Source organism: Lissotriton vulgaris, chromosome 8 (assembly GCF_964263255.1).
Source record: "Lissotriton vulgaris chromosome 8, aLisVul1.2, whole genome shotgun sequence".
NCBI classification, from domain to species: domain Eukaryota; kingdom Metazoa; phylum Chordata; class Amphibia; order Caudata; family Salamandridae; genus Lissotriton; species Lissotriton vulgaris.
This window is the reverse complement of record NC_141696.1, coordinates 226702267-226727498: the sequence shown is the minus strand read 5'-3', so window position 1 is coordinate 226727498 and position 25232 is coordinate 226702267. Positions and strand designations below refer to the sequence as shown.

Sequence of the window (25232 nt, the reverse complement as noted above, 5' to 3'; positions counted from 1 at the left end):
GAGTCGGTGACTGATAGCGTCCACACGCCGGTGATTACACCGAAATCGGTTGAGGACCTTCTGGATGGACAGGGTTGACGGGGTGAGCTGCAATCGTTTGGGTGGGGGCCCGGAATGGGGGTGGCGGGTACCGACGATGGATCATGATTCCCGGGGAGGTGGGGGTGGGCTTGTGCCCTGAGGGTTACCAGTACTGTTTTGGGCTAGCTTTAGTCCTGGTAGCCAGAGTATCGAGGGCCCACTGCCAACGCCCAGCCCGCACTTGGCCCTTAAGGCCTTCCTACGGTGGCGACCGTAGGATTAGTCGGGGGGGTTTTTTGAGGATATGGTTTGGATGGGAACTAGATGGTGCTATTTGGGTCCTGTTCTGGGGAGGGTGGGTAGGGGATTTGATCGAGTTGGGGTTGTTGAGTTTTGGTTGGGGAAAATGGCCGCCATCAGTGCTGGGTTGCTTGTTGTTCTTTCTTTGCTGGGACCCGGATGGGGAGACTTTGCACGAACAATATGGGACAATGGCTGATGTTGCTAATGTGAAATGTATTACTTGGAATGTGCGGGGGCTTCACACCATGTCTAGACGTCACAAAGTACACGCTTATTTAGTGCGTAGAGGGGTACAAATGGCGCTGTTGCAGGAGACCCATTTGAACAAGGCGGAAGGGGCGGCGCTACAGCGTAGGTGGAGAGGGCAGGTCTTTTGCACGTCGTACTCCGCGTATGCCAGGGGGGCGCTGATTTGGATAAGAGCTGGGGTTCCCTTCCAGGTCACGAAATCGATGGTGGACCCGGAGGGGCGCTATGTGGCCATTTCGGGCACACTGGGGGGGAGGGACCTGAACGTTTGCTGTGTCTATGCACCCAATATGGACCAAGTTGCCTTCTTTTCCAGGTTATCGGGCTCGTTGGCCCACTTCTTCTCCGGGCCCCTTTTGCTCGGTGGAGATTTCAACTCAGTAATGGATGTGGAGACTGATCGCTCGCATCCGCCTCTCCCTGACTCTCCGGTTCGCCGTGTGGCTAAAGGTCGTGGGGACTGGCAGATGCATTGGGGGCTGACGGATATTTGGAAGGCGCAGCACCCTGCCGCGAGAGATTATTCCTACTTCTCGAGACTGCACGAGCTACACGTCAGACTAGACGGATTTCTTGGCTCGGTTGCACTGGTTTCAGCGGCGGTCCGGTCTGAGTATTTAACCAGGACCATCTCAGATCATAATCCCCTCCAGCTGGACCTTCGCTGGCTTCCTGGGGTACCTGCGGTGCCCACCTGGAAGTTACGTCCCGAGATCCTTGAGGACAGTGTCTTCAAAGCGGACCTAGGAGATAAGATCTCGGAATATTTTGCTTCCAACAGGGGCACTGCGGGCTCAAGGGCGCTAGAATGGGATGCTTTTAAGGTGGTGGTGAGGGGTTATTGCATCTCTAAAAGGGTAGGCATAAGGCGGGTTATCCTTGACGACTTAGCTCCTGCGGATCGGAAGCTCCGTGAGTTGGAGCTCCGCCGCCCCGGGCACCCTGAACTCCAGGAGCGCACGGCAGAGGCGAAGGAAGCGGTGGCGGCGGAGGTTGAACGGCTGCGCTGTTTCGATTACAAGGCCTATACGGTTAGGTCCCTTGCAGAGGGGGATAGGTCGAGCGCACTATTAGCATGGCTGGCTAACCCCACGCGCCAGGCCTCACTGACGACGTCCATGCGCATGGCAGACGGGACCGAAGTGCACACTCAGCCCGAGATCCTGAGCTGCTACCTGCGCTACTACGAACGCTCGTACCGCAGTCGCTCTGCCAGAGACCCTGACTTGCTTGATGATTATCTACGACCCCTGGAGCTCCCGATGGTGGAGCCTGACGTGGCGAAAACCCTGGGGTCAGACATTGAACTGGGGGAGATCCGCAGTGCCATTAAAAAGATGGCGAGGAATAAGACCCCGGGCCTAGACGGCCTTCCTGTTGAATTCTATGCAGCTTATGTTGACCTCCTAGCACCAAGGCTATTGATAGTATACAGAGAGGCGAAGAGACTTGGTCGGCTCCCCGGCTCGATGTGCGAGGCCTTAGTGGTGCCCCTTCTCAAGCCGGGAAGGGACTCGTCCGATCCGGCGTCCTACCGTCCCTTATCAATGCTAACGGTCGACTATAAAATACCGAGCTGCATCTTGGCTTCGAGGCTGCTGGGTCACATGGGCTCCCTGGTACACGAAGACCAGGCTGGATTCATCCCCAAGCGAAACACGACCATGAACATCCGTAGGTTGTTCCGCTTGTTGGGAGAACCGCTCGTGGACGCCCCGTGCCCGGTGGTCCCATCGGTGGACTTAGAGAAGGCCTTTGACAGCCTCGAATGGGACTACCTCCGCACTGTGTTACTGTGATTCGGCCTCGGCGAGGGTTTCATCAGATGGACAACGGTCCTATACGCCTCGGCATCGGCCAGGGTTCGGGCAGGCCCGCTGGTTTCCTCACAATACCCGGTGGAGAGGGGCACGAGACAGGGTTGTTCGTTATCCCCGCTTCTCTTCGCGTTGGCGGTGGAGCCACTGGCTCTGCTACTCCGATCGGGAACCCATTATAATGCCCTGTGGACACCCTCGGGCCCACATTACATCTCGCTCTACGCCGATGACCTGTTGCTCTTCCTGGAGGACCCGGTTACTGCCCTGCAGGGGGCTGCGACGGCGCTCACGGCGTTTGGGGAGGTCTCGGGCCTTCGAGTGAACTGGGCCAAGACCTGTCTCTTCCCGGTTCGCAGAGGAACGCCTAGCCCTGTTGTCGGTGGAGAGATTAGATGGGAACCTGACTGCTTTAAATACCTAGGGGTGTACGTTTACCATGAACCAGCTGACCTCCTGGATGGGAATATTGCTCGCAGCACCCGAGCGCTACGGGGTAATATGGATTTCTGGGCGACGCTACCGCTCTCGGTGGCAGGGCGGATAGCTTTGCTCAAAATGGTGGCGCTCCCCCGGTTGCTGTATTATTTCCGAACGCTACCGATCTGGGTCCCGCCGGCCACATTTAGACTCTTACGGTCGATGATAGTCGGATTCCTCTGGGGCTCGGGCCGCCGAAGAGTGGCCCTCAAGACCCTGATGAGACCGAAAGACGAGGGTGGGCTTGCGGTACCGGACTTCGAAAAATACTACTTAGCGGCGCAATTACAGACCCTCACCCAGGAGATAGCTAAGGAATTCCGAGGCCCGGAGGACAGGAGGGGCACGGGGATGGCCAGACATGTTCTCTCCTTCATAGCGCTGCGACAGCGGCTGGCTTTACAGGACTTATCGATGGAGGAGAAGACCATTCGCCTGTGCTGGAACCGGGTCCATGCCCGGGGCCAGCTGCGAACACCGTATGCACCCGAAATACCTTTGGGCATGCTGACGGCTCTGCCCCATGGCGGTGATTGGTCGCGGTTAGCGGACTGGGAAGATGCGGGCCTACAATTGGTAGGAGACCTCTACGAGGACGGGGCGCTTTTGCCCTTTCAGGAGCTCATTGACCGCTTCGAGGTTCCTCGCGGTGACTTTCTGTTGCACTCGGCCCTGGTCCGAGCGATCCAGGCACACTGGAAGCACGGGCAAGAGGAACCCCCTACATCTCCGGTGTGCCAATACGTCATGATGCCTGCGGGTACGGTGAAGGCGGTCACTTGCCTCTACGGCAGACTAATCAATGAGGGGCTGGCCCCCCTCACCACTTTGAGAACCCGTTGGGAGGAGGACATAGGTAAGGAGATCCCAGAGACGACCTGGTCCCAACTCATGCGACGAGCCTGGAAGGGCACGCGTCACGCCCGATTTTAACTGGTCCATTACTATATACTTCACAGGGCATATCTGACCCCGGCGAAAATCAAACAGTATTTTGCTACGGACACTGCGGACTGCCCCAGGTGCCAGGCGCCGGAGGCAGACCTCCTCCACATGTTGTGGTCCTGCCCGGGATTGTCTTTATACTGGACGGAAGTGGGGAAGACCCTGGAGGAGGTAACAGGGAGGTCATTATTGGTTGATGCAGCAGTGGGACTCCTCCACTGGTTTCCACATACCCCCAAAAACAAAATTACTAGCAAATTTATTGACTTGGGGCTTCTCCTTGCGAAACGAGAGGTGACCAGGAACTGGAAGGCACGGGTCGGTCCGACGGGAGGCCGATGGCACAGCGAACTCTTGAAATGGGCAGCGGGAGAAAGCACGCTGAGATATCAGTTAGCTAGGAGACAGCATAACGAGAAGGCGCAGGAGGCAGCGCTAGAATGGGAGACATTGGTACAGGCCCTAAGGGATTATTGCGCCCCCAGCGACTCAGACAGTGAGGAAGCAGCTCGCCCCGATAGGCGATTACACCTTTCAGATCTGCTACTCTCCTCATGGGTCCTCTTACCAATCCTACTGCGGTTGTTGCCGTGCACTGATGGCGGGGTGGGGCGGGGATTAATTTGGTTTATATTGTTTTGAGGGAGGGGTTTTCTTTTGGTTTTGTGGGCTTGTTTAGAAAAGCAGATGACGGGCGATGGATCATCCGGACCAGCTTCAACTTCCTGTTGAGCCCCCCTTGGATTATGCCGCCCAACCATTGGGCTATGGGCTGAACGGCTGTGTACATATTGCTGGGGGACGGAGGGTTGCATTTCATTGACTTTGGTTTGATTTATAATGCTGGTCAAGTATGTAACAATTTACCAATTCCTGCAATAAAAATATATTAAAAAAAAAAAAAATCAAGAGGGTTATGAACAGTGGAGGGTACAGAGGCAGAAATAGGGGAGTGGAAAGGGACACAGCAAGCGGGCTGCAGCTGCTGAAGGGAGAGAGAGGTGATCTAGCATAAAAGCTGATCAGTCTTTACACAACAAATAATCTTAACATACAAACAAAATGAATGGGCATCTTGCACATGAAAAAGAAACACAATAAAATAAGTAGTTAACTTGTACAACAAGCGCCATAACAGTGTGATTAGATTTTAGAAAGTGAAGAAAACATTGTATTTTGTATCCAACATGATTAACAGCTCAAATTCATAGAAGTTCAAGAACATACAAAAAGCAAATTACCCATAAAATTTATTTTCTGTAATTTCGCAATTAATCAAGAAGTTAATATAGGTTGTTCTCTATTTGCACTTTGGTTTTAATCATGTTCACTTTCATTAATTTGAATGTATTATGCCCTTGCCATCCATTTTCATTGCAGTCATTATTATTGCACCACTGACTTTGAAAAAGCGGTACAACTCCTTTATGCAACTATTTAGAAAGCCGACATTTTGTAAGCAATCATTATAACATTAGCACTAGCTGCATGTTAGTACTTTGAAAATGTAGCAATAAGCCGTACCTACAAATGATTTCATGAAATGGGATTACTTTATTAATGTACTATTTAACCTGTATTCTTCTTCTTTCTAAAGTGCTCCTGTTATTTTTTTATTTTAATGATTTAAATTGATGTACTTCTTGAAGCCTGCAAGTTCACATTACACTGCGGGAAATAATTTTTCTTCCATCTTCCTTCACGTAACTTCCTGTCCTTCTGTTAGTAGTGATGCAACAAATGATACAAGTTGCCATGCAGCGAACTGACACAGTCATGTAAGGCAGATCTTTGTATCTTGCCTACTAAAAGTTTCTTTATGAATGATTCTTTGTGGACAAAAGTGGCACGGGATGTACAATTGATTCCCATCAACAGCATGGGAAGTACATTAACGTTTCCAGTTTTTGGATCTTGTGAGCGGATGATGAGCTCATTTGTCTGATGTTAATGGTGAGACAGTCTATGTAATCTCCGGACTTCTGAAACTATATGGACGATTCTTGGAGGAGAAGATCACTTCTACTTTGAGTCTTGTTGACTATACCCCCTTTGAGAGCAGTTGATGGTTTAGCTAGCTGCGAGAGACCAACTACTGAGACTCTTGCTGCAGTACTGACTGCCCCTTTGCCCATTACTTCCCTTTCTGCCCATGAATTCAAGCTGGCAGGCTTGCTAGCTATTCACATACTTTCTTTCCTTGCTAATTTACTGAACTCCAGGAGGATGTCAGGGGACCCTTCTTAACCGATCTGTTTATTTGTAAGTTTGATCTGATTTGTGTATTGATGTAAAGTCTATTTCTGAAAATCATGCTGAAGCTTATTGAATTATTTACCCAATGACCTAATTTTGCTTAATACAAAATTAACTTGAACTCTATTTGTCAGAGTCCTTCTTACATTCAGTAATGTTTTTCCCACAGAGATTGTGCATACAAGACTTAAATTCTAAAGTATAACAAGGATAGTTATAGATAATTTTCAATACAGAAAGTCTTACTGTTGCTGTTTTGTACCGCAGCAGCAGAATTGCTTGTTTATAATTTTGACCCAACTGAACTTTTTCAAAAGGTTCGGACTTCCAGTTGCCATCCTATATATCCACAGCATGGTATTGCGGTGGTATACTTAAAACTGATCACAAATCTGAGTTGGTTACTTATGTATGTTCCTCGTTGAGTAGCCAAGTGACACCGTAGTTCCTTCACTCGTCAATGCAACAAGCAAGGTCCATCAGAGGACCAACCTGGATAAGTGGTAAGGTATCCCAATTCAAGTAAATAATAAATTAATGTGTAAAAAGGGCCCAGAAGTGTCCGCTGGTTCAGAGGAAAAAGACAAGCCAAAAGGTCGGAACTGCTGGGGGAAAAAGAACTGCAACAATGTACGAAGTAACAGAAAAACAGACATCATATGTCATGGAACAAACTCACAAAAACTTATGTTTGGGTTTTAAAGGCCCCTCCAATCCCAAATCGGAGCTTGGTCTGGCGAGCCGGAAAAGCTGTGAGGGGCCCTCTCTCCCGCCAGTGTCACCGAGCTGGGAGATGCAGGACGCCCGAGAAAGCAAATTAACCCGAGCCCTCTCTCCATGTGGAGGGGCAGATGACTAACCTAGATGCCTGGGCGAATGCAATAAAAGGTAGAAATACATTTACGATACAAGCAGAGTTGAGGGAGCATGGATAGTGAACGCACACACACGGGGAAACGGACTGCAACTTACAAGCGGGGGTACACTGTATACGCAGACATGGTTGTGCACAGAAGAGCATCTATGGGACGTGAAGCACCGAATACAGTGCGTCCTGGGAATACCCCCACAGGTAGAGCAGTGTCCTTAGACATTTCAAGGGACACATCTGCATGTGCAGATATTGGCCACATACAGTGCCCTGTTACAGGAGCTATGTTACGAGAGTCAAAGATGAGAGCATACTTCATCTTGGAACGTCGCAGGGGTGTAGGAAAACAACAGAGCTCATAACGTGTTGCGGAGACCAGTAACCCATTTGAAAAAATATAAAAGTAGTCCCGAAACAATGGATAAAAATGGCTTCAGTGTATGTTGAAAAGTAGTTGGACTGTGGTCTCTGGGAGGGCTAAACACAGGTGACGTATGCATGCCCTTGACAAATGAGAACGCAAAATGGAGCGACAATGGCTACTGCAAATAGGAAGCCAATGGGCGGGCTGAGCTGTAAGCTCACTAAGATACAGCATGTCTTCTCCAGACAGCGCATGCACGCCATCTAGAGCAGAGACCTAAAAACAGTGACATGGCCAACAGACAACTCTTAGGCGAAACCTACTGGTATTGCCAATGCTTATTATTGACATTTAGTCCGATGGCCATTGTTCAAAAAAGCAGTGCATTTGGTGATCTAGATATCAGACTGCAAGAACACAAGATATCATACGAGTAAGAATTTTAGGGCAAAAAGGAGACATTTGATGAAGGGGTTTTTAGAAATTTAAGTGCAGGTTTATTTTAACAAATTATATACTTAAAAATTACTACGATACATTTTGTACTGCCTGCCCTTATTTTTTCTCTCATTCAATTTATCAAGCCAATTTATTTATTCGGATAGGTTTATAAAAATGAAATATCTTGTACAATTTAGTTATTTTGTATTGGACTATTTCTGATCCTCTTGTGCATACTCAAAATCCCAATGAAGAATACCTTTGTGTAAAATGTGTTTGCTGCTTGCGTCGGCCAACGGCCATCGCGCACACTACCTCCGTAGTGTTGCACACGTCCGTCCGGTGGCCGCCGCGGCACCGCCCACTCCATTAAATCATAGCGGAATTGCCACTGTGGTTAAGCAGTTCATGTAAAACTTTGTATGACTGTCATATGAGAAAGAAAAACAAAATACCTACTATAAATACCAGAGCCTAAATGGATTTATCAGTAGCTGCAGTGACGTAAGACGGCAGCATAGCAATAAATACAGTGACACTCAGAAATGCAGCCAAGACTGCAAACTGTGGTCTACGACTTATCATTTTAAGACAAATTTGAAGCAGCAATGTTCATTTGCGTTTTTCAAATTTTAGGCAGGGGTGTAGAATTCCTACTGCTTAATGCCCAGGACATATTGTTTGTGGTAAAGGACAACAAGTTATGTTTGTTTGTTTTGTCCATTGGATAAGTTGGCCAAACCCACTGCAGCATGGACCTTTTGGCTTCCAGTTCACATTACCACAGACTGGATCTGTGAAAGAGGCCTGGTTATCACAGTGTATGCATATGTAGAAGTAGTTCAAAAGTATATATACACAATTCATTAACACAAAATCCTTAAAAATTAAAAGGAAGTGCTCTACAGGCCTGAAGTGAGCTTCAGGCTCACCTTTCATTACTGGCAGCAAGAGGTTCAGTTATAAAAACATGTATATATGCTTGCAAAAATTAACAATTTGAGGCTACTTATGTTATAATGCACCCCGAAGGTTACCAGATTATATGCAAATACAAACAGAAGCACGAACACAAGATTGATGATTGATTGCAAAATGAAATGCAAACAAAAAAAATTGAAACTTAGAAAAAATAGGTTGCCAAGTTTATGTAACATTTCTTTGAGGCACCAGCAGGTATATGCCCACGTACATGTGCAGATTTATAATTTTAATGAATTCACAAGAGTTTATAAAAGTAGACCTGGAAATCACAGTTCTAACATACTTCTGTGATACCCATTTTCTGATGAACAAATTGAACACTCATACACAAATCTGCTGAGCATGAGAAAAAAATCACTTTCCCCACGCCTTTTTTACCACCATAGAAAGGGTTTTGCTCCTGCCTCTGTCAGGAGTAAGTTTACAACCTTGTCCAATATGGAACTAGATTGGAGAGACATTAGGCAATACCCTTAAACATGCACTTTGATGGATGTTCACTGACTCGAATGGCATTTCAACCCTGTATCTACCACTTCTTCTCCATTTCCAGCCCACGAATAGCACTAATTACAAGTTGCACAGTACTAGCAGGATGGTAAATCACCACTTGTAAATATCTGGTACAGTGTGGTAGCACCCCATCCGTACCATGCAATAACGTTTACTCCCATGAAATGGGACCCCACAGGCCTAATACAACAATCAGCCTTTTGCAGGAGACACGATTATTTTTGCCTTAGTAGCCAGGTCTCTGATATTGCAGAATTGGTGGAGTGAAAGTATTCTAACATTTCAGCAATGGTTGAACAACATGTGCATAGTTCAGGCCCAGAAAAAGATACGCCTTAAGGTCAGGTTCTTATACCAAGTATAAATCAATATGGGAATTTCTAAGATTTCTTTTGCGGGGTAGAGAACTTGAATATCATAAAATTATTATTCCCAGAGAGATCGGATTTTCTCTTACTTTTGCTATTTTAGAAAGTAATGTTTTACCTCATTCCTATTTTAACTGTGTGTAATTGTATAATGTGAATATTCAAATTGCTTATGTATAATGTATATATTGTCAATATTGAGTTTGCTGAACTCTTCAAAATAAAATATATATTTTTTAAAAACACTCGCATACACATCTGCTGAGCATGCGCTAATTCACTTTCCCCACACACCCATTTTTACCACCATGGAAAATGCTTCGCTCCTGCGTTTGTCAGGAGTAATTCTCCAACCTTTTCCAATAGGCAATACCCTTAAACATGCAAGTTGATGGATATCCACAGACTCCCATGGCATCCCAACCCTGTATCTACCACTTCCACTCAATTTCCAGCCCATGAATGGCTCCAATTACTGGCAGGATGGTAAATCGTCACCGGTACATTTCTGGTGAAGTGTGGTTCACCCCACCAGTACCATGCAATAACGTTTACTCATATGAAATCGAGAATAACCACACAGCCTAGTTTTACCAGGTGGAATTATGCACGTTATTCCCTTTTGTGTGAGAATTCTTACTCAAATTTACCACCGACCCATATAGCTTTACAGAAAGATAACCAAATCAAACCCATGCTGGTATTAAAACAGGATATAACATGACCTGGTATTATCAGTGAAGCTATTATAAGAGCATACACTGACACAACAATACCAAAATATGGTTCTTTGCTAACCTTGCCAATTGCCACTCTGGAAAAAGCCCTTTGCCATTTGTCTTAGTGCCTCTGTCCACTTCACTTCTTCATGACACCGAGTTAGTGGTCATAACGCCACACACTGGTGTATCAGAACATGAGTTTTCCCACTGGTATTTCAATTATAAGTTTGATCTCTGATATTTGAACGCATCCAATAAATTAACATATGAAATAACAGGGCTGGGTGTTAAATGGGGCAGTTTAATTACAATGTCTTAAATGGTCAGAACCTTAAAGTATACATGGCCATGTTAATCCATACGTCATTGCGACTACCACTACATAAATCAACCTACGTTTTCGGTTAGGACTTTTTTAGTGAAGGAATGCTCCATAAATTTTCCTCTACACACAGTGTTAAAATTGTACTATTTTTTGTTTTAATCGCAACTCTGCAGTACATGTAGTTGACTTGGGAACACTATCCACATACAACCAAAAAACTGTCACTCAGTGTACATCGCTTAGCTACTGCCCAGCACCAGATGTCAATCAAAAGTGAATTGCTCTTAAGGTATGTGTAACAAAATGAACCCTGCACATCTAAATCCTAAATTTTTCGCTTTTAGGTCACACGGTTTTGGACTTTTTACTGTGGGTGAGCCGCACACCTGGTGACTCACCCACTGTAAAGAAACTATAAAATGGACTGCACTTGTTTACAGTCAGTGTACGCTGTTCAAAAAAAGGATGCTGTGACTCCACAAGAGCATGGGGTACTTGGCTGCTTACATGTGAGCACGCGTGCACACGTGTAAGGACTGCGCGTGTGAAACTACCATTGTGCACAGCCCCATAACTGCACAGGTAGCCTAGCGCAGATGGAGCTTTGTAGAGTTAGATATTGACATGAGAAGGCATTACAATATTAATACACAGTAATAAGGAAAGTCAAAGTGGTTTCTTTATTAAAAGGTGTTTTTACTGCCGACGGTGTTTGAATGAGGCATCAGGTCATGTGATTTTGGTCTGCAAGTGTGGTAACATCGACCCAATGTAAAGATACACCACTCCTATATGGTTATTTGCTATATTGCAGAGGGGGGAACTGTGATTTTTGGGGTTAAATGTAATGTTACCAAAGCTACTCCCACCAGCCATATGTATGTTTGGAAATTACTGTGTAGTATTAAATGGCCCATATGTAATAATTATAGTTTTCCTTTTATAAAGAATCCAATCATTTATTGAGTGTTATTGCATGCCAACAAATGGTGATTACTAGCACCCCCCCCACGATGCCCACTGACATCAACCGAAACCACTCAGTTTTTTCCGCCACAGATGGGATAAAGGGGTGTATAAACTACATACAGTCTCATACAAAACATGTTCTTGTTTTTCAATGAAAATGTAATCCCCCCCGCACCCCCCCCCCCCCCCACCCCCCCATTAACCAACAAAGCAGTTCTACTTTATACACAAAATTCACAACCATCTGGCACAGACAGAATACCCTTGTGTTCCTATGTTGATGGTTTGGGCACCAATACAACTGTTTTGATGTGGCCATTGTTAGGCTTCCCCCGACTGAGAAATCACGTGCCCCTGGTAGTACTACATCTCAAATATTTCAAGCTTACATTTGTATGCTAAAAGTTTAGGCACACTTCCTGAAAAGCTGCCAACAGTTCCCAATTTAGCGCTGTGCTCAATTTTACCCTTGGCAAAAACCAGAATATCATTCTGAAGGGCTTTCATTGCAGGAGCACTGGCAAGTGAAACAGTATTCTTTACAACTACAGTAAGAAGTTTGAGTCCTCGGCCAATTCAATTTGATCGAAAATATTGTAACCGTAAAAACTGTTGTATCTCTGGTAAGTCTGGCAATTGCAAACAGTCAATCGATACTGCTTCATTTTGACAGCACCAAGTCTACACAGAACCGCCGTTCACCAGGACTCTAAGGAAATACCGACCAGGGAAACCCAGTCAAAGATCAATTGGTGCTATGTCTTTCATACACAGATCTTTTAAAAACTCTTAATTTATCTCTGGAAGTTAAATGTACATTCTAACATCTTGTTTGATGAAAAAACAAAATTAAGAACTGTGTTTTTATCTTTGGACATTCCCCGAATTTCCTTTGAATACAACAGAAACTCACATCCCAAAGCAACCCACAATCCACACACAAATGTTCTTACATCTGGAGACTAACCTTACTTCCAAGTCTTCCTGGCACAGACCCCAAAAGATCATAACCCCCTTCATAATAACATATGTGGCATCTGGTTCCCCACCTCTAAAGTTCAGATGAGACCAAAAGTAAACCACAATCTCAATTTAATGGCCTCCATAAACCCTCAGATGTATCCCTGTATGGAACAACTTCCTGCCATGCATAACATAGTAAAACACAATCATTCCCTTTATACTGAACCTTGCACAAGTCAACTATTAGATCTGCTATCAAGCCTTTATTTTAAAGTCATTACAATGCACATTTTTATCCATCATTCAATACAACACAATGCCATTCTGCACTACACCTAAATACAAATTCAATTAATTTCCCACTACTTACTGCTGCCAAGCCCAATCCCTAAAGCACCAGGTGTGAGGCAAAGCATTCAAAACTACTAACCCATATAATCTCACATTCTTCAGAGCATGTCATCAAGTCACCCATTCTATCCAGGATACAAGAAAAAGAGTGTCAAAGATGACTGTTCTTGTGCCCACTTATGAGAAGTGTTGCCATACAACATTCAGACTACAGGAAGTCTACTATAAGCGATGAAGCAAATGATGACACCAATTTAAAGCAGAACTGGCAAAGTCAATAGGTCTCACCTTTGGGATTACCTGGCTCTGAAAATTGCTTTCAGTGATATCTTGCAATAGCAAAATAAAAATGACGAGGGTGCAATGGCAGTCTCATCATTTCACTGATGCAGGCAAGCATCTGAACTCACATGTTTACGCAGAATGATGCATGCATCATATGCTTTCATTTTTTTTTACCATTTGTTGTATATCAAAGTAAAAACGAAAAGGGTGCAATGGCAGTCTCATCATTTCACTGATGCAGTCAAGCATCTGAACTCATGTGCTTCCACGGAATGACACATGCACCATATGCTTTCATTTTTTTACCACTCCAAGATGGTAGGTTTTTCAGAGTGAAGGCACCAATGAAACAAGCATCGGCATAGCCAATAGGTCTCGCTTTTGGGACCTTATATGTATTTAGTTATGCAGCACAATATTCTTGGTGCAATAACATTAACTGTTGCATGGCTAAAAACGTATACGGTCCCAAAGCCGAGACCTATTGGCTATGCCAATGCTTGGTTTTAGAAGCACTCTGCACACAGACGTGGTGAGTCCATGCCATCCCCTGATGATTGACTCAGTATGAGGTTCCTTTAATACAGGCACCACCCACCGAACCTCCTTCGATCTCCAATATCGGATAATTCACCGCTTTCCGCTGCTCTGCAAAAGTTTTTCATCCAGGAGCTTCCTACCGAACCTCCACTGATCTCGTGCACGGGTTAATTTACCCCATACAAATTTCGGGCACCCACCTTGAGATACTGATCCACAGCCAGGTTCTCCCCAGACGCGATTCACCACACTCCAATTGAGGCGTCCTGACCCTCACAGCTCCTCTCAGCACCGTTTTCAAATTACAACCCGGCCCTGAAGATGATCCTGACGAATGAGGATCGAAACGTCATTGACCGTTCAGCGCAATAGATGACGCAGTCCCCAGTATGGCTAGATCAAAACAACTCATCAATTTTACCAAGATTTTCACTTTGCAATTTATTTTGAGCCACAACGATCACTTGATTCACTGTATATATTCAAGCACCTTGACACCAAACGCCGTTCCTGCTGATCACAATTGTCACTTGCGTCGTCACTTCCTGAGTCACCTTCACATGTTTAGCACCAAGTCCAATTCGGGTTGTTTTGTTTATTGACGTACAGTGCTGTCACAACTGTATATCCCATGTTTTCTTTGTTCTTTAATTATACGATGCCATGAACACGTTTCAAAAACCAATTGAGTCTCCTTGTTTCTGTGCGCGTAATACTTTCAGTATACCTGTTCAAATTGCCTTCTAAATAACACCAGTTGAGATATTGTAGTTTATTTTCATGTACCTGCCCTAATTGCAACGTGGTTTATGGGTTACACTCCTGTAGTCTTTTACATGGTTTTAGAAGCCTGGCATGCAGTTTTAAATGTAGGCTGGTAAGAAAGGTGCCAACCCGAGGGGAAAGGTCTATTGAGAAATAAGATAGGAAGAGAGGCGAGTTATAATGAGATAGCACAAATAGAAAGGTGTTTTGCCTGATTTTCTCACACATTTTGCTTGCTCCTGTTGACCATATGAAGATAGGGACTCTCACTCTTTATTTATACTCACTTGATTTGTTTGGCACTTTCCATTTATTTAAACTATTTGTAATGGAAAATAAAAAAGTTTAATTGAATTTCAACTATGCTACTGTAGTAACTTGAAATTAGTACCTTTGATTTTTCTATGAGGAGCGTTTCACTGGGCCCCATATAGGACTATGTAGCATAGAAATTCCTTTCACAAAGTTGTGAAAAATTCACAACTGCATGAAGCTGCTGTGTTTGGGGTTTGCTACACAGCAACCACAAGTAAAAACGTTTGTGTAGAATACTTCCATTAAGAAAATGATTGACAAACTGTACTATCTGTTTTTCTATAGCGCAGATGTTCAGAAAGGCTTTGCAGAAAGCAATAGTAATTCTGGGGTGAATGTAGAGAATTCAATGGTTCTTCCTAAACTGTGAGAAGGTAACGTTAAGTGATAAAATATGTGCAAAAGCTTAAGAGATCAAAAACGAGTTGAATTGTAGATGAAAGAGATAATGTATCACTACTTTTCTGAAGTGGGTGCAGGACCCACGAAAGACGGATTCAGGGCGAGAAAATATGTAAATGCAGGTGTTAAAATCTTACTAGGGCAGCCACTGAACATAAAAGAGTTAATATTTGTATTCACGCACAGCCTGTGTTAGACCCGAGCTGCCACACTCCCGGTGAAAGGCCCAGTACTCTTGTCCCAAAATATCTAACCAGCCATCAAAACCAGCTCACCATTGAAGAGTATTCACTCATTTCTCAGGGTGGCTCAATAAATATGCCCCCCCCCCCCAAAAAAAATACTATAACAATCTTGGGCCTGTGAGTTAGGAGCTGTTAGCTTCCCTGTAACAAGGGGCGTGTGATGCAATTATTTAACATATGTAAATCAACGCAAAATGAATGGCCAGCTTGGGAAGACCTGGCTGTGATTCACCGGCGGCCTCCTAAAAACAACAAAAAAAGCACACATGCTGCAGACAGCTCGTGCATTCAGGACTGGAGACGCTTTTACTTGCTACAAATATAATCACACCAGAGGTTTAGCAGTGAAAAAAGGTCTTCGCATTGCCAAATCTAAAAAGCTCTCAACTGGGATCAAAGGCGAACAGCAAAAGCCAAGGGTATTCCCAGTGTCAGGCAAATGCACCTGCCAGGTTAATTTATAGGTTTTCAGAAGCCCTACAAGGCAGGGAGAGGGTGACGGGGAGAACATAATGAGAAGGGGAAGAAGAAGGAGAAGGAGAAGGAGAAGGAGAAGGAGAAGGAGAAGGAGAAGGAGAAGGAGAAGGAGAAGGAGAAGAAGGAGGAGGAGGTCTCGCAATTAATTGTTTTGAGCAATTGGCATTGAAAATGCTTTTGTTTTTTTTAACCTCAGTGAAGCATTAATCAAGTAATAGCGTTGTAAATGACAATGTATTTTACCCCTGTTAACCCCCACAAAGCTTATCAGCATGTGCCTGTCACGGTTTGCTGCGCACCCAACAAATCCAGAATGGACATCTGTTTCTCCCAGTCGAGCTATTTCCCGAAACTCACTTAAAAGACCATTGAGATTCCATTTTAAGCGAAGAACAAGACAGTAAGAATACTACTATAAGACTTTCCCCTCCTGGTTGACACTGGGAAAGACGCTTACGGGGGCAGCTGGTTAGGGAGGGTTTGAAATAGTAGTAAATGTAAGCACAATACGCACAGTAGATTTTATGTGATCCAAAACGGCGCCGAACCAGAGCAAAGCAGAAACATGCGTACCGGAAATAATACTACACTGATAGACTTGGCAGTTCTTAATCATGGACTCTGGCTGTGCCTGGCACCAGCAGGATTAGACTACTGTGGAACTATGCCCAGTCCAAGAATGGTGCTTGGCTGCCTATGGAATGCAAATGTACCATTATTTGCTGCCAGAGAGTAACTAGAGTGCCCAAAATTCGGCAATCCGATAATGAGGGCCGTGAGGTTGGCGTTGCGTGCCCAGACTCCCAACGAGCCCTCGCGCCTTGGGAAGCGTGCGGACATCCGGCTCATCTGTTTAGGATTAGTGGGCGGTGCAATGCAGGAGAAGGGAAGATAATCCAAGGTTTTGGAGGGGGGCGGGAGATGGATCATTCGGGGTCTCTTTTAATGTATACAATAACAGCAGACAGCCAGCATTTGGGGTTACTGGACCGCCCACAAAAGCTGCAATCACTGTGGGACTGGAGTGGAGTACTGAGATACAGGGGGCGGGGCTTACTGGCATTGTGCTTCCAATTCTAAATACATTTTTGGAACATTCACAAGGTAGGAAATAAACGGCGTTTTAGGTTCTTAAACTTACAAAGACAGCCAGTAGGAGAAGAGACGAAGAAAGGAGTAGAACTACTAACAGGCACAGAATGACGGCGAGAACAGGCAGAGGAGGAAAAGACAGCTGCAAAGGTAGATGCAAGTAAATAATTAAAAACAAGCGCGTGTGTGAAAGTTCATTAAACAAATCCGGGAGTGGTGCGTGCACATACTTCACTTTTCAAGCACTGCACTCATGCTTGTGGCAGGCCACTGCTCGCTCCTGCAAAATGGATGCCGCCACAAGCACGAGTGTGTGCTTGAAAATGAGCAGAGCGACGTGTAAAGGTCCTCCTATGCAGCGCATGCGCGCTGCGTAAGGGAGTCCTAAAAACACGTGCAGAGTGCTTAGGTTAAAAAGAAGCCGGAGAGCAACACAAAGTGGGAGGGGGAGAGAAAAGCACGAGGGAGACAGCTCAGTTCACATGTACTCTTGTAAAGTGCTTCAGCAAAAAGAAAACAAGCATTTGCAATGCAACAGGTCTCGCAGCATTCAAGTTTGAGTTATTGGCATTGTATATGACAATGTGTTGCATGAATTTTTTTCTAACTCTGTATTGGCTGGTGGTGTTTGTGCCCGGTGAAAGCGTGCACTGACGGATGGTGGTGTTTGTGCATGGTGAAAGCGTGCACGAACAACTTATGGTGTCTGTGCCTGGCGAAAGTGTGCACTGACGGCTGGTGGTGTGTGCCTGGTGAAAGGGTGCACTGATGGCTGGTGGTGTGTGCCTGGTGAAAGGGTGCACTGACGGCTGGTGGTGTGTGCCTGGTGAAAGGGTGCACTGGCGGCTGGTGGTGTTTAAATGGCAACATACTTGGGTCCAGCATAAAGAGCATTCTGAGTATTCTTTTTAAACAGGCATTAAGAGTGAGACAGCACACAATGATCCAATGGTAATTACTAGTTGAAGGCAAATTGCATATAGAACATTAGGAACTATACACTGCAATTGTTTACATTGATTCAGACGGTCCTTGCTGCATTCAGGACATTATCACAAATCAGTCTGTTTTGTGAGAAGTAATACCTTACATCCTAAACAGCTGTTTTAACAGAATGTTCCCGACTTTAAAAAGAGAGATGCCTAAAACGTTGGCAGGGAGGCAGCATCCTGAATTTAGGCCGTATGAATGTCACTTCATTGTTTAACTGAAAGAAAAAAGCTCAACTATAATAAACTCCTAGCCAACGCTGCAGCACCATTATGCCAGCTAAGCAAGCTGAGTAAGAAGGAATGCGACCACTGCACATTAATAAACAAGTTGACAGAACAAAAAGGTTCTGCCTTTCTGGTCTAGAAACGATTCTGTAGGAGTTGTAAATGCTTCAGATGCATCACTATCTCACATGCAAAAAATTCTGATCTTTCTACAGTTTTACATCCTCAGATTACATGCTACCTCAAAAAGCCTCCTCCAAAAATATTCCTAAAGTCCTGCAAGAAAAATTGACTGTGGCTTAAAAATGTCAATTGTTCCCCCGTCCTTTATTTCTTATGAATGACACTCTCTAAACTTAAATCAGTATTACTGCAAATTGTCAGCACTTCATTTCATGGAACATACCCCCTTATTCTTTGTTGCTTCAACCTAACAATACCTAATCTCTTCTAGCCTACCTATTCATCCCACCATTGGCTTGGACTCTTTAGCCCCCACTAAGGATTATACGTAACTACTATGGATTCAATCTATCACAAAGAAACTCGAGTACATCCATTGAATGGTTTCCTTGCTAGCACAAAATTAATTCCAATAACCAACATTAACTACCAAACGTAACAGCTAACTCTGGATGTCAAAGAGGCGTGCTGCTCACCGTAAAGCACTTTAACACCTTGCCATAGGTAGCAAGCACTATATAAATGGAATGAAAAGTTGATCGTACAAGCAATCTCAACCTTACCGTAGCTCCTAAATGTACCTCTATAACCCAATAACCCTTGCATTCAATTTTTTCATAGACTACTTTAACATTTCTACATTTGTGTCTACCTTTTTTTTATGCAAAACAGCACTACTACACACAGCTTCAACATACACCAGAAACCTAAAGACCTTATTATTAAATATACATTTGTAAGTCTGGTGTTAGTGAAGACCTTTCGAATTCAATAAAAGCATATGCATGGTATACTTACTTATAGAGGCCCTCAGCCAACCCTCTTCATCAACTGGTCTATTATTGTGTTGTTCGCATTTTTCTTTCATTCACTACAGCATGAGACAATGGGTCAGCCCAGTTCAGACATTGGCTAGCTACCTCCACTATGAGTGATGGCGATTCTTTCCTTTCACAAGGAGCACTTGCATATCAGTAGTACATATCAATGCCAGGCACCTATAGCAATGTGTGCATGTTGCGACCATTAACTCTGATTTGTGAGTGTCCGGAACCTTCCCCAACAATAAGATTTGGGGAAAACCATGACGAAACAAAACGAGCATTGACAAAGACAAAAGGCTGGTAGTCACTGCCAGGAATATTGGCTTTGCAAATGCTGGTTGGCATACAGAGACCTAAAAAGTTGACGTGATACATGTGCATATGTAACAAACTAATATAAAACATTTCAACTTTCCAAAATAAATACGCGAGAATTGTGCAAATGTGTTAGCAGCATTAAGTGATAAAACGCACAACTGACCCCTAACATCTATGAAAGCACATAGTTCAGCTTATGTCGTGCCCAATAAACCTGTGCGGTCCAACTATACCCCCATGTAGACTCCTCAAACATGCATGTTCTACACTACACTGTGGTGCTCTATTAGGGGGTTGCAGATACCAGTGGGAGTCGCTTTCTGTATTTAAACGGCCTTTTGGGGACTGGGCCTACTGTGTAAAGTTAGTTGAAGCATACATAATTATGGAGTGGTCGTGGTTCCGTCCGTTACACGCCAATCAAAGCCCCCACTGATGCGGACTTTCTGGCCGCGGCACTTCATCAGTTCGGGTGTTAGCTGGCATCAGCCTTTGTCCTGGTACGTGCACCTGCTCACTCCCAACAATTTCCATGAAAGGAGAAAGTGCCCTACCTGCACACAAGCGAGAGCTAGAAAGTTTTCGTACTTTTTATTTCAGAAAATCAAGCGTTATATACTGCAAATATTTAATTCTCAATAAAAAAAACAATGTTTTTAATTAAACTGGCGTGGATTCAGGGCTTCAGTCCATAACGCGGCCGAAGACTTTCAAACAAAGAAAGGACCGATATACTTTTTTTCCGTACGAAGTGTGTTCGCATTTAGAATTAGAAAGGAGCTGTACACATCCTCAAATGATAATAAAGGGTTTGCGTTTGGAGAGCTTTCCTGTCCGAGAACATTCTCTTGCAATCTCAGCCCCGCTTTAAAACGTCACCTCATATTTACATTCAAACCCTGCGCCTCCAGCTCCGTCCAACTCCCACCGCTGAAGGGAGATAACGGGCTTCAGGGGCTGGATATTGCGGCTGCAGCAGAGCCGGGGCTTTCCTCCCCTCCTCCCCCCTTGTATGTTGGCGAACTGAAGCGCACAGGGGGACCACCACCGCCGGAGGGGAGCAGGGAACTTACAGCATACGGCCACCAAGAGCCTGAACTGGACCACCCGCCTCCTCAGCTGCGCCATCTTCGCAAACGTCCCGGGCGATGGAAAGCTGCTACAGTTTCAAGTTCACAGTGGCGTGGGAAGGACCAAACTCGGCCGGGTGTAGAGAAGATTATTTCTTATCAAACGTTACTGCAGGGTGCGGGTCTTATGAAGTAGACAGGCTGATAGATGAGATCGCTTTGGTACTACAAAAAACAAGGTTTGTGCAGAAAATGCCCCCGGAATCCCGCCGCGGCCGCACCGGAACTCAGGCAAGGTCGCCTGTGACGGGGCGGGGCCTGGTCAGGACCGGAAGAGGAGGCAGGCGAAGTCAATGCGTCTCGCGGCCCGGGGCTCCTGTGAGCGGCGGAGAGCCCCGGAGCCGCCAGCAGGAGGTTGCGCGACATCGGTAAGTTCCAAAGGGCTGGGGGGGGCTTGGTGCATATGTGTGTGTGTGTGTGTGTATGCTCGTGTGTGTATGTGGGTGGGTGGGGGGGGGCTTGGTGCACTTTGTGTGTGTGTGTATGTGTGGGGGTGTGTCTCTGTATGTATGTGCGTGATTGCAAGAAACTGGCAACAGCGCTCGTGCGTGTTTCAGTTTGGAATCGCCTCCAAGCGATGCGTACGGCCAGGAGTGTCTGTCTCCTGGGAAGCACACCCGCCGACAATAGGTTCTCGGCGAGAACGCACTTCTGCGCGCTTAGCCGAGACCTAAAAAAATAGCTCCCTTAAAGTGAGCAGTGTAATGAGCTGAGAAAAGCACATATGTGCAGGGGAAGGGAATAAACACGTAAACTGCTAGCTTTTGAATAGGAAGCAAGTAAATGAGAGGGACAATAAAGCCAACCAAAGGAAGATCTTAGCAAGCAGACAATCGGTCTTTTACATCCAGTAGCTTGCTCTTTCTGGCAGGCACGACCTAAAAATGGTTACTATGACCCTGCAAGCATAGTTGCATTACACATTACACAGCACGCTGCAAGTTATCATTTAATTTCAAACCACCGACATCATCGACCGGAAGAGACGTACAGTAGCTGGGGGCATAGTTTTTTGCTATGTTCTGCCTTTCATGGTGCTGCAGCAGCAACCACAAAAAACATTCTCTCTTAATTCAGTTTTCGCTGAGAAAACCAATCAATATAACAGCCCCCCCCCCCCCAAATTGCCGAGAACATGTTAACAAAACATATGCCTGCCGCACGCCTCACACTGCCGCACGCCTCACAACACCGCCACATCACTCTAGGACCACCACCACATCACTCGGGACCACCGCCACAGCATCACTCAGGGACCACCCCCACAGCATCACTCAGGGACCACCGCCACAGCATCACTCAGGGACCACCGCCACAGCATCACTCAGGGACCACCGCCACAGCATCACTCAGGGACCACCGCCACAGCATCACTCAGGGACCACCGCCACAGCATCACTCAGGGACCACCGCCACAGCATCACTCAGGGACCACCGCCACAGCATCACTCAGGGACCACCGCCACAGCATCACTCAGGGACCACCGCCACAGCATCACTCAGGGACCACCGCCACAGCATCACTCAGGGACCACTGCCACAGCATCACTCAGGGACCACTGCCACAGCATCACTCAGGGACCACTGCCACAGCATCACTCAGCAACATCCGCTGCCGTAGGATGTACAATTTACCACAATGCAAAGAAACAAAATGGAAGGTGCACTCAAATGAAGTCAATAGAGAAATTAATTTTTAAATATCTTCTTCTTTATTCAAACAGTGTTCATGAAGCAAAGGCACAGCCAACGCGTTTCGTTCCCATTTTTTGCCTTTAGGAACTTCGTCAGGGCAAGCTAGTATTCATAAGGGGCAGCACTCATTAGACAACAAAATTAAGTAAACCGGAAATAACGGCAAGCTCGGTGGGTCACGTTTGATTGCCTTGAATCGTGAGAAATGCGCCCTAGTAGAGATGAGCTCGAGTAACAATCAAATTAGAAGGTTCGTGGCGTCTTCAACAGGAGTTCTCATATTAGGGCGGCCCTTATGAATACTAGCTTGCCCTGACGAAGTTCCTAAAGGCAAAAAATGGGACCGAAACGCGTATTTAAAAATTACTTTCTCTATTGACTTCATTTGAGTGCATCAAAGCACTTGCTCATTTCATCTGTTAGATGGGGGTTCAAGGACAATAGCCCACAGGCCAACCCGGAACAGTGATTCTTTCCAAAACAATCCACCATAAAAATATAGCAAGAGGACCTACAGCATGAGCCAGGGAGGATTCTAAACAACTCCTACGCTCCTCTTATTTAAAACACACACTTGAGGATGATACACATTAACAGGAGGTAGAGGAATATTACACCCTGACATAGTTGCACACAGAATACGAGGTCTATACTTACGCTGTCTAGCATAACAAGAAAGCAGGGTGACTAGGAGATTGAAGCAGTCCAGCGCGTGTGCCCGTGGGGTTGAAATAAGTGCAAAAACACATCACAATACACTCAACACCACCCCACTTAGATATTACTTGCACTCAAACAGCAACAAAAAAAAGAATATATCTCCGCCATCGTGACACTTCAAGAACCCATAGGGCATTGCAGCGCTGGCCAGAAGAGGAGCAACCGACTTATGATGAAGCATGGCATCCCTCAAAATGTGTGACAGCAACATAAAACAGTCTCGTTGACTTTCCCTCACGATCTGTTCAGCTTTCAGAACGATCTCCTTCCCATTTCCCTTTTCAAGACAGTGACCCCAACATAGCTTTTGCATCTATATTTATGCTGGGTAGGGAGCTTGCATGTCACTTGGTCCCTTCATCGTCATGTCATGGTTCCATGCGTAATGCCACTGTAGTTGTCAGGAGAAACGACCCAGGGTTTAGTGAGGACATCAAGCTCCTGGCGGGATACACGATTACCCGTTGCACGTATTTAAATGGTAATAATATTTCAATATAAATACCAGTCTACCTACTGAGAGCTTTGACTCTGAAGGTAGGAAATGACAGTCCCTTTAGGAAGAAGGATCTGCTTTGGGAAGTTATCCAGGCAGACCAAGACAGCGAGGAGAGGTAGCGTTTAGGTTGTTGTAAGATAACTGAACGGTCAAACATTTCACATCACTTTTTCTATCCACCCATTCCAGACATCATCCAGCCTCAGTACACTAACATGAAGTTAACAGCCAAACAATGTATATTAAGAGTCGTAACGATTTCTGTATAGATGGTCACTCAACTGCACACGGACTGGGGCGTCAATGACTTCATAGATTGAATTCTAATGAGCCCTTTTACAGAAACGACGGTTTATCTCGTTTCCGTTAAGGTTAAATATAACATGTTAAACGTGTTTTCAACGAAGGAAGCTCAAAGGACAGGGCCAGGGCACAACCAGCGATAAACATTCGCCAATAGGCTGACTATAAAGCTCCGCCTTCTGGAGATGCCGCCTTTCCACTTAAGGAAACGCGTTTATCTCATGCGACGGTGGGCCAGTCTTTCTGCAATATAAGGAAGGGGGTTTAACTGCGAGGAATCGTGGCGAAAGAGGAGGTGAGGGGTAAAGATGTCAGGAAACATTAACTCTTCGCCAAGTACCACACGGAAAAGATGAGGCCTATACTCTACTCGGATAGGGCCTAGCAAAGTCTGGAACCATGATACTATATATTGTAGATCGAGGGTTTAGAAGAGTGTATATACACCAGGCCATGACTGGGTTTCTGCCAATGGTTTACCCCCCTCCACAATATACGGGCACTAGGCCGCATTCCCTCCCTCCTCACGTGCCTGCCGGAAGAGCCCCTGGCAGCCTCACCTCCTGGTTGAAGGAATTGACCGCGTCCATGGCTGCACGCGGGTGGATGTAGTGCTTGTTAACAAGTCTGCGGACTAAGAAAGCAGTATAGGTGAATCAACACAGTCCCCCAGCATGTCCGGCTTCTACTAGCTCCAAATGCGAAGATGGAAACGGAGTGACGTTGACGCAACGTGTTGACGTCAGACGCCCCATACATGCTCGATTGCGCATGCTCACGCCCAGTACGTTTCTGTGGATGGAGAGGGCTGAAACGCAAACACTGCTTGATGAGCCGTGTCTGAGTATAGTGTTACGTTTTCGCGTGAAACGCTATTCAAACTAAGCACGCGTTGACTGCTGTGTATATTATTAGCTGACACTGCTCGCGCGAACAGAGAATTTTACAGTGTCGGAATATGGTTTGTAAGTGCTGTTTTTGACTGCGCCAAACCCGCTTTTTTTGCTCTTTTTTGGGGGGTTTTAATGGGTTTGCGTACCTGCAGTTTCTATTTTCTTGCAGTTTTACTTAGCGCGAACTCAACCCGAAGAACTCATTCAATGTGTTTTGGGCGGGGGTATTACTTGATTCCCCCCGAATCGCAGGATATTAAGCCGACGCTGAGAAGGGAGCCTGGTTTCCCGTTTCAAAGTCGACAGCGCTGGCTGTTATGTCTCATCCTCTCACCTATGTGATGTTGCAAATGGAAATTACGTGTTTGTGTTTTTCCTTGAAAGTGA

The 25232-nt window shown here is 45.5% G+C and overlaps 1 protein-coding gene across 1 annotated transcript in view; it reads right to left on the bottom strand.

Annotated features, from left to right (window-relative positions):
- The window catches only part of SCAF4 (SR-related CTD associated factor 4), a 915362-nt gene extending 890675 nt beyond the window's left edge, over nucleotides 1-24687 (bottom strand). The window contains exon 1 of the mRNA XM_086934003.1: nucleotides 24513-24687. Coding sequence (XP_086790129.1) covers nucleotides 24513-24542 — 30 coding nt within the window. The 5' untranslated portion in view covers nucleotides 24543-24687. The remainder of the gene's footprint in view (nucleotides 1-24512) is intronic.
- Nucleotides 24688-25232: the final 545 nt, after the last annotated feature.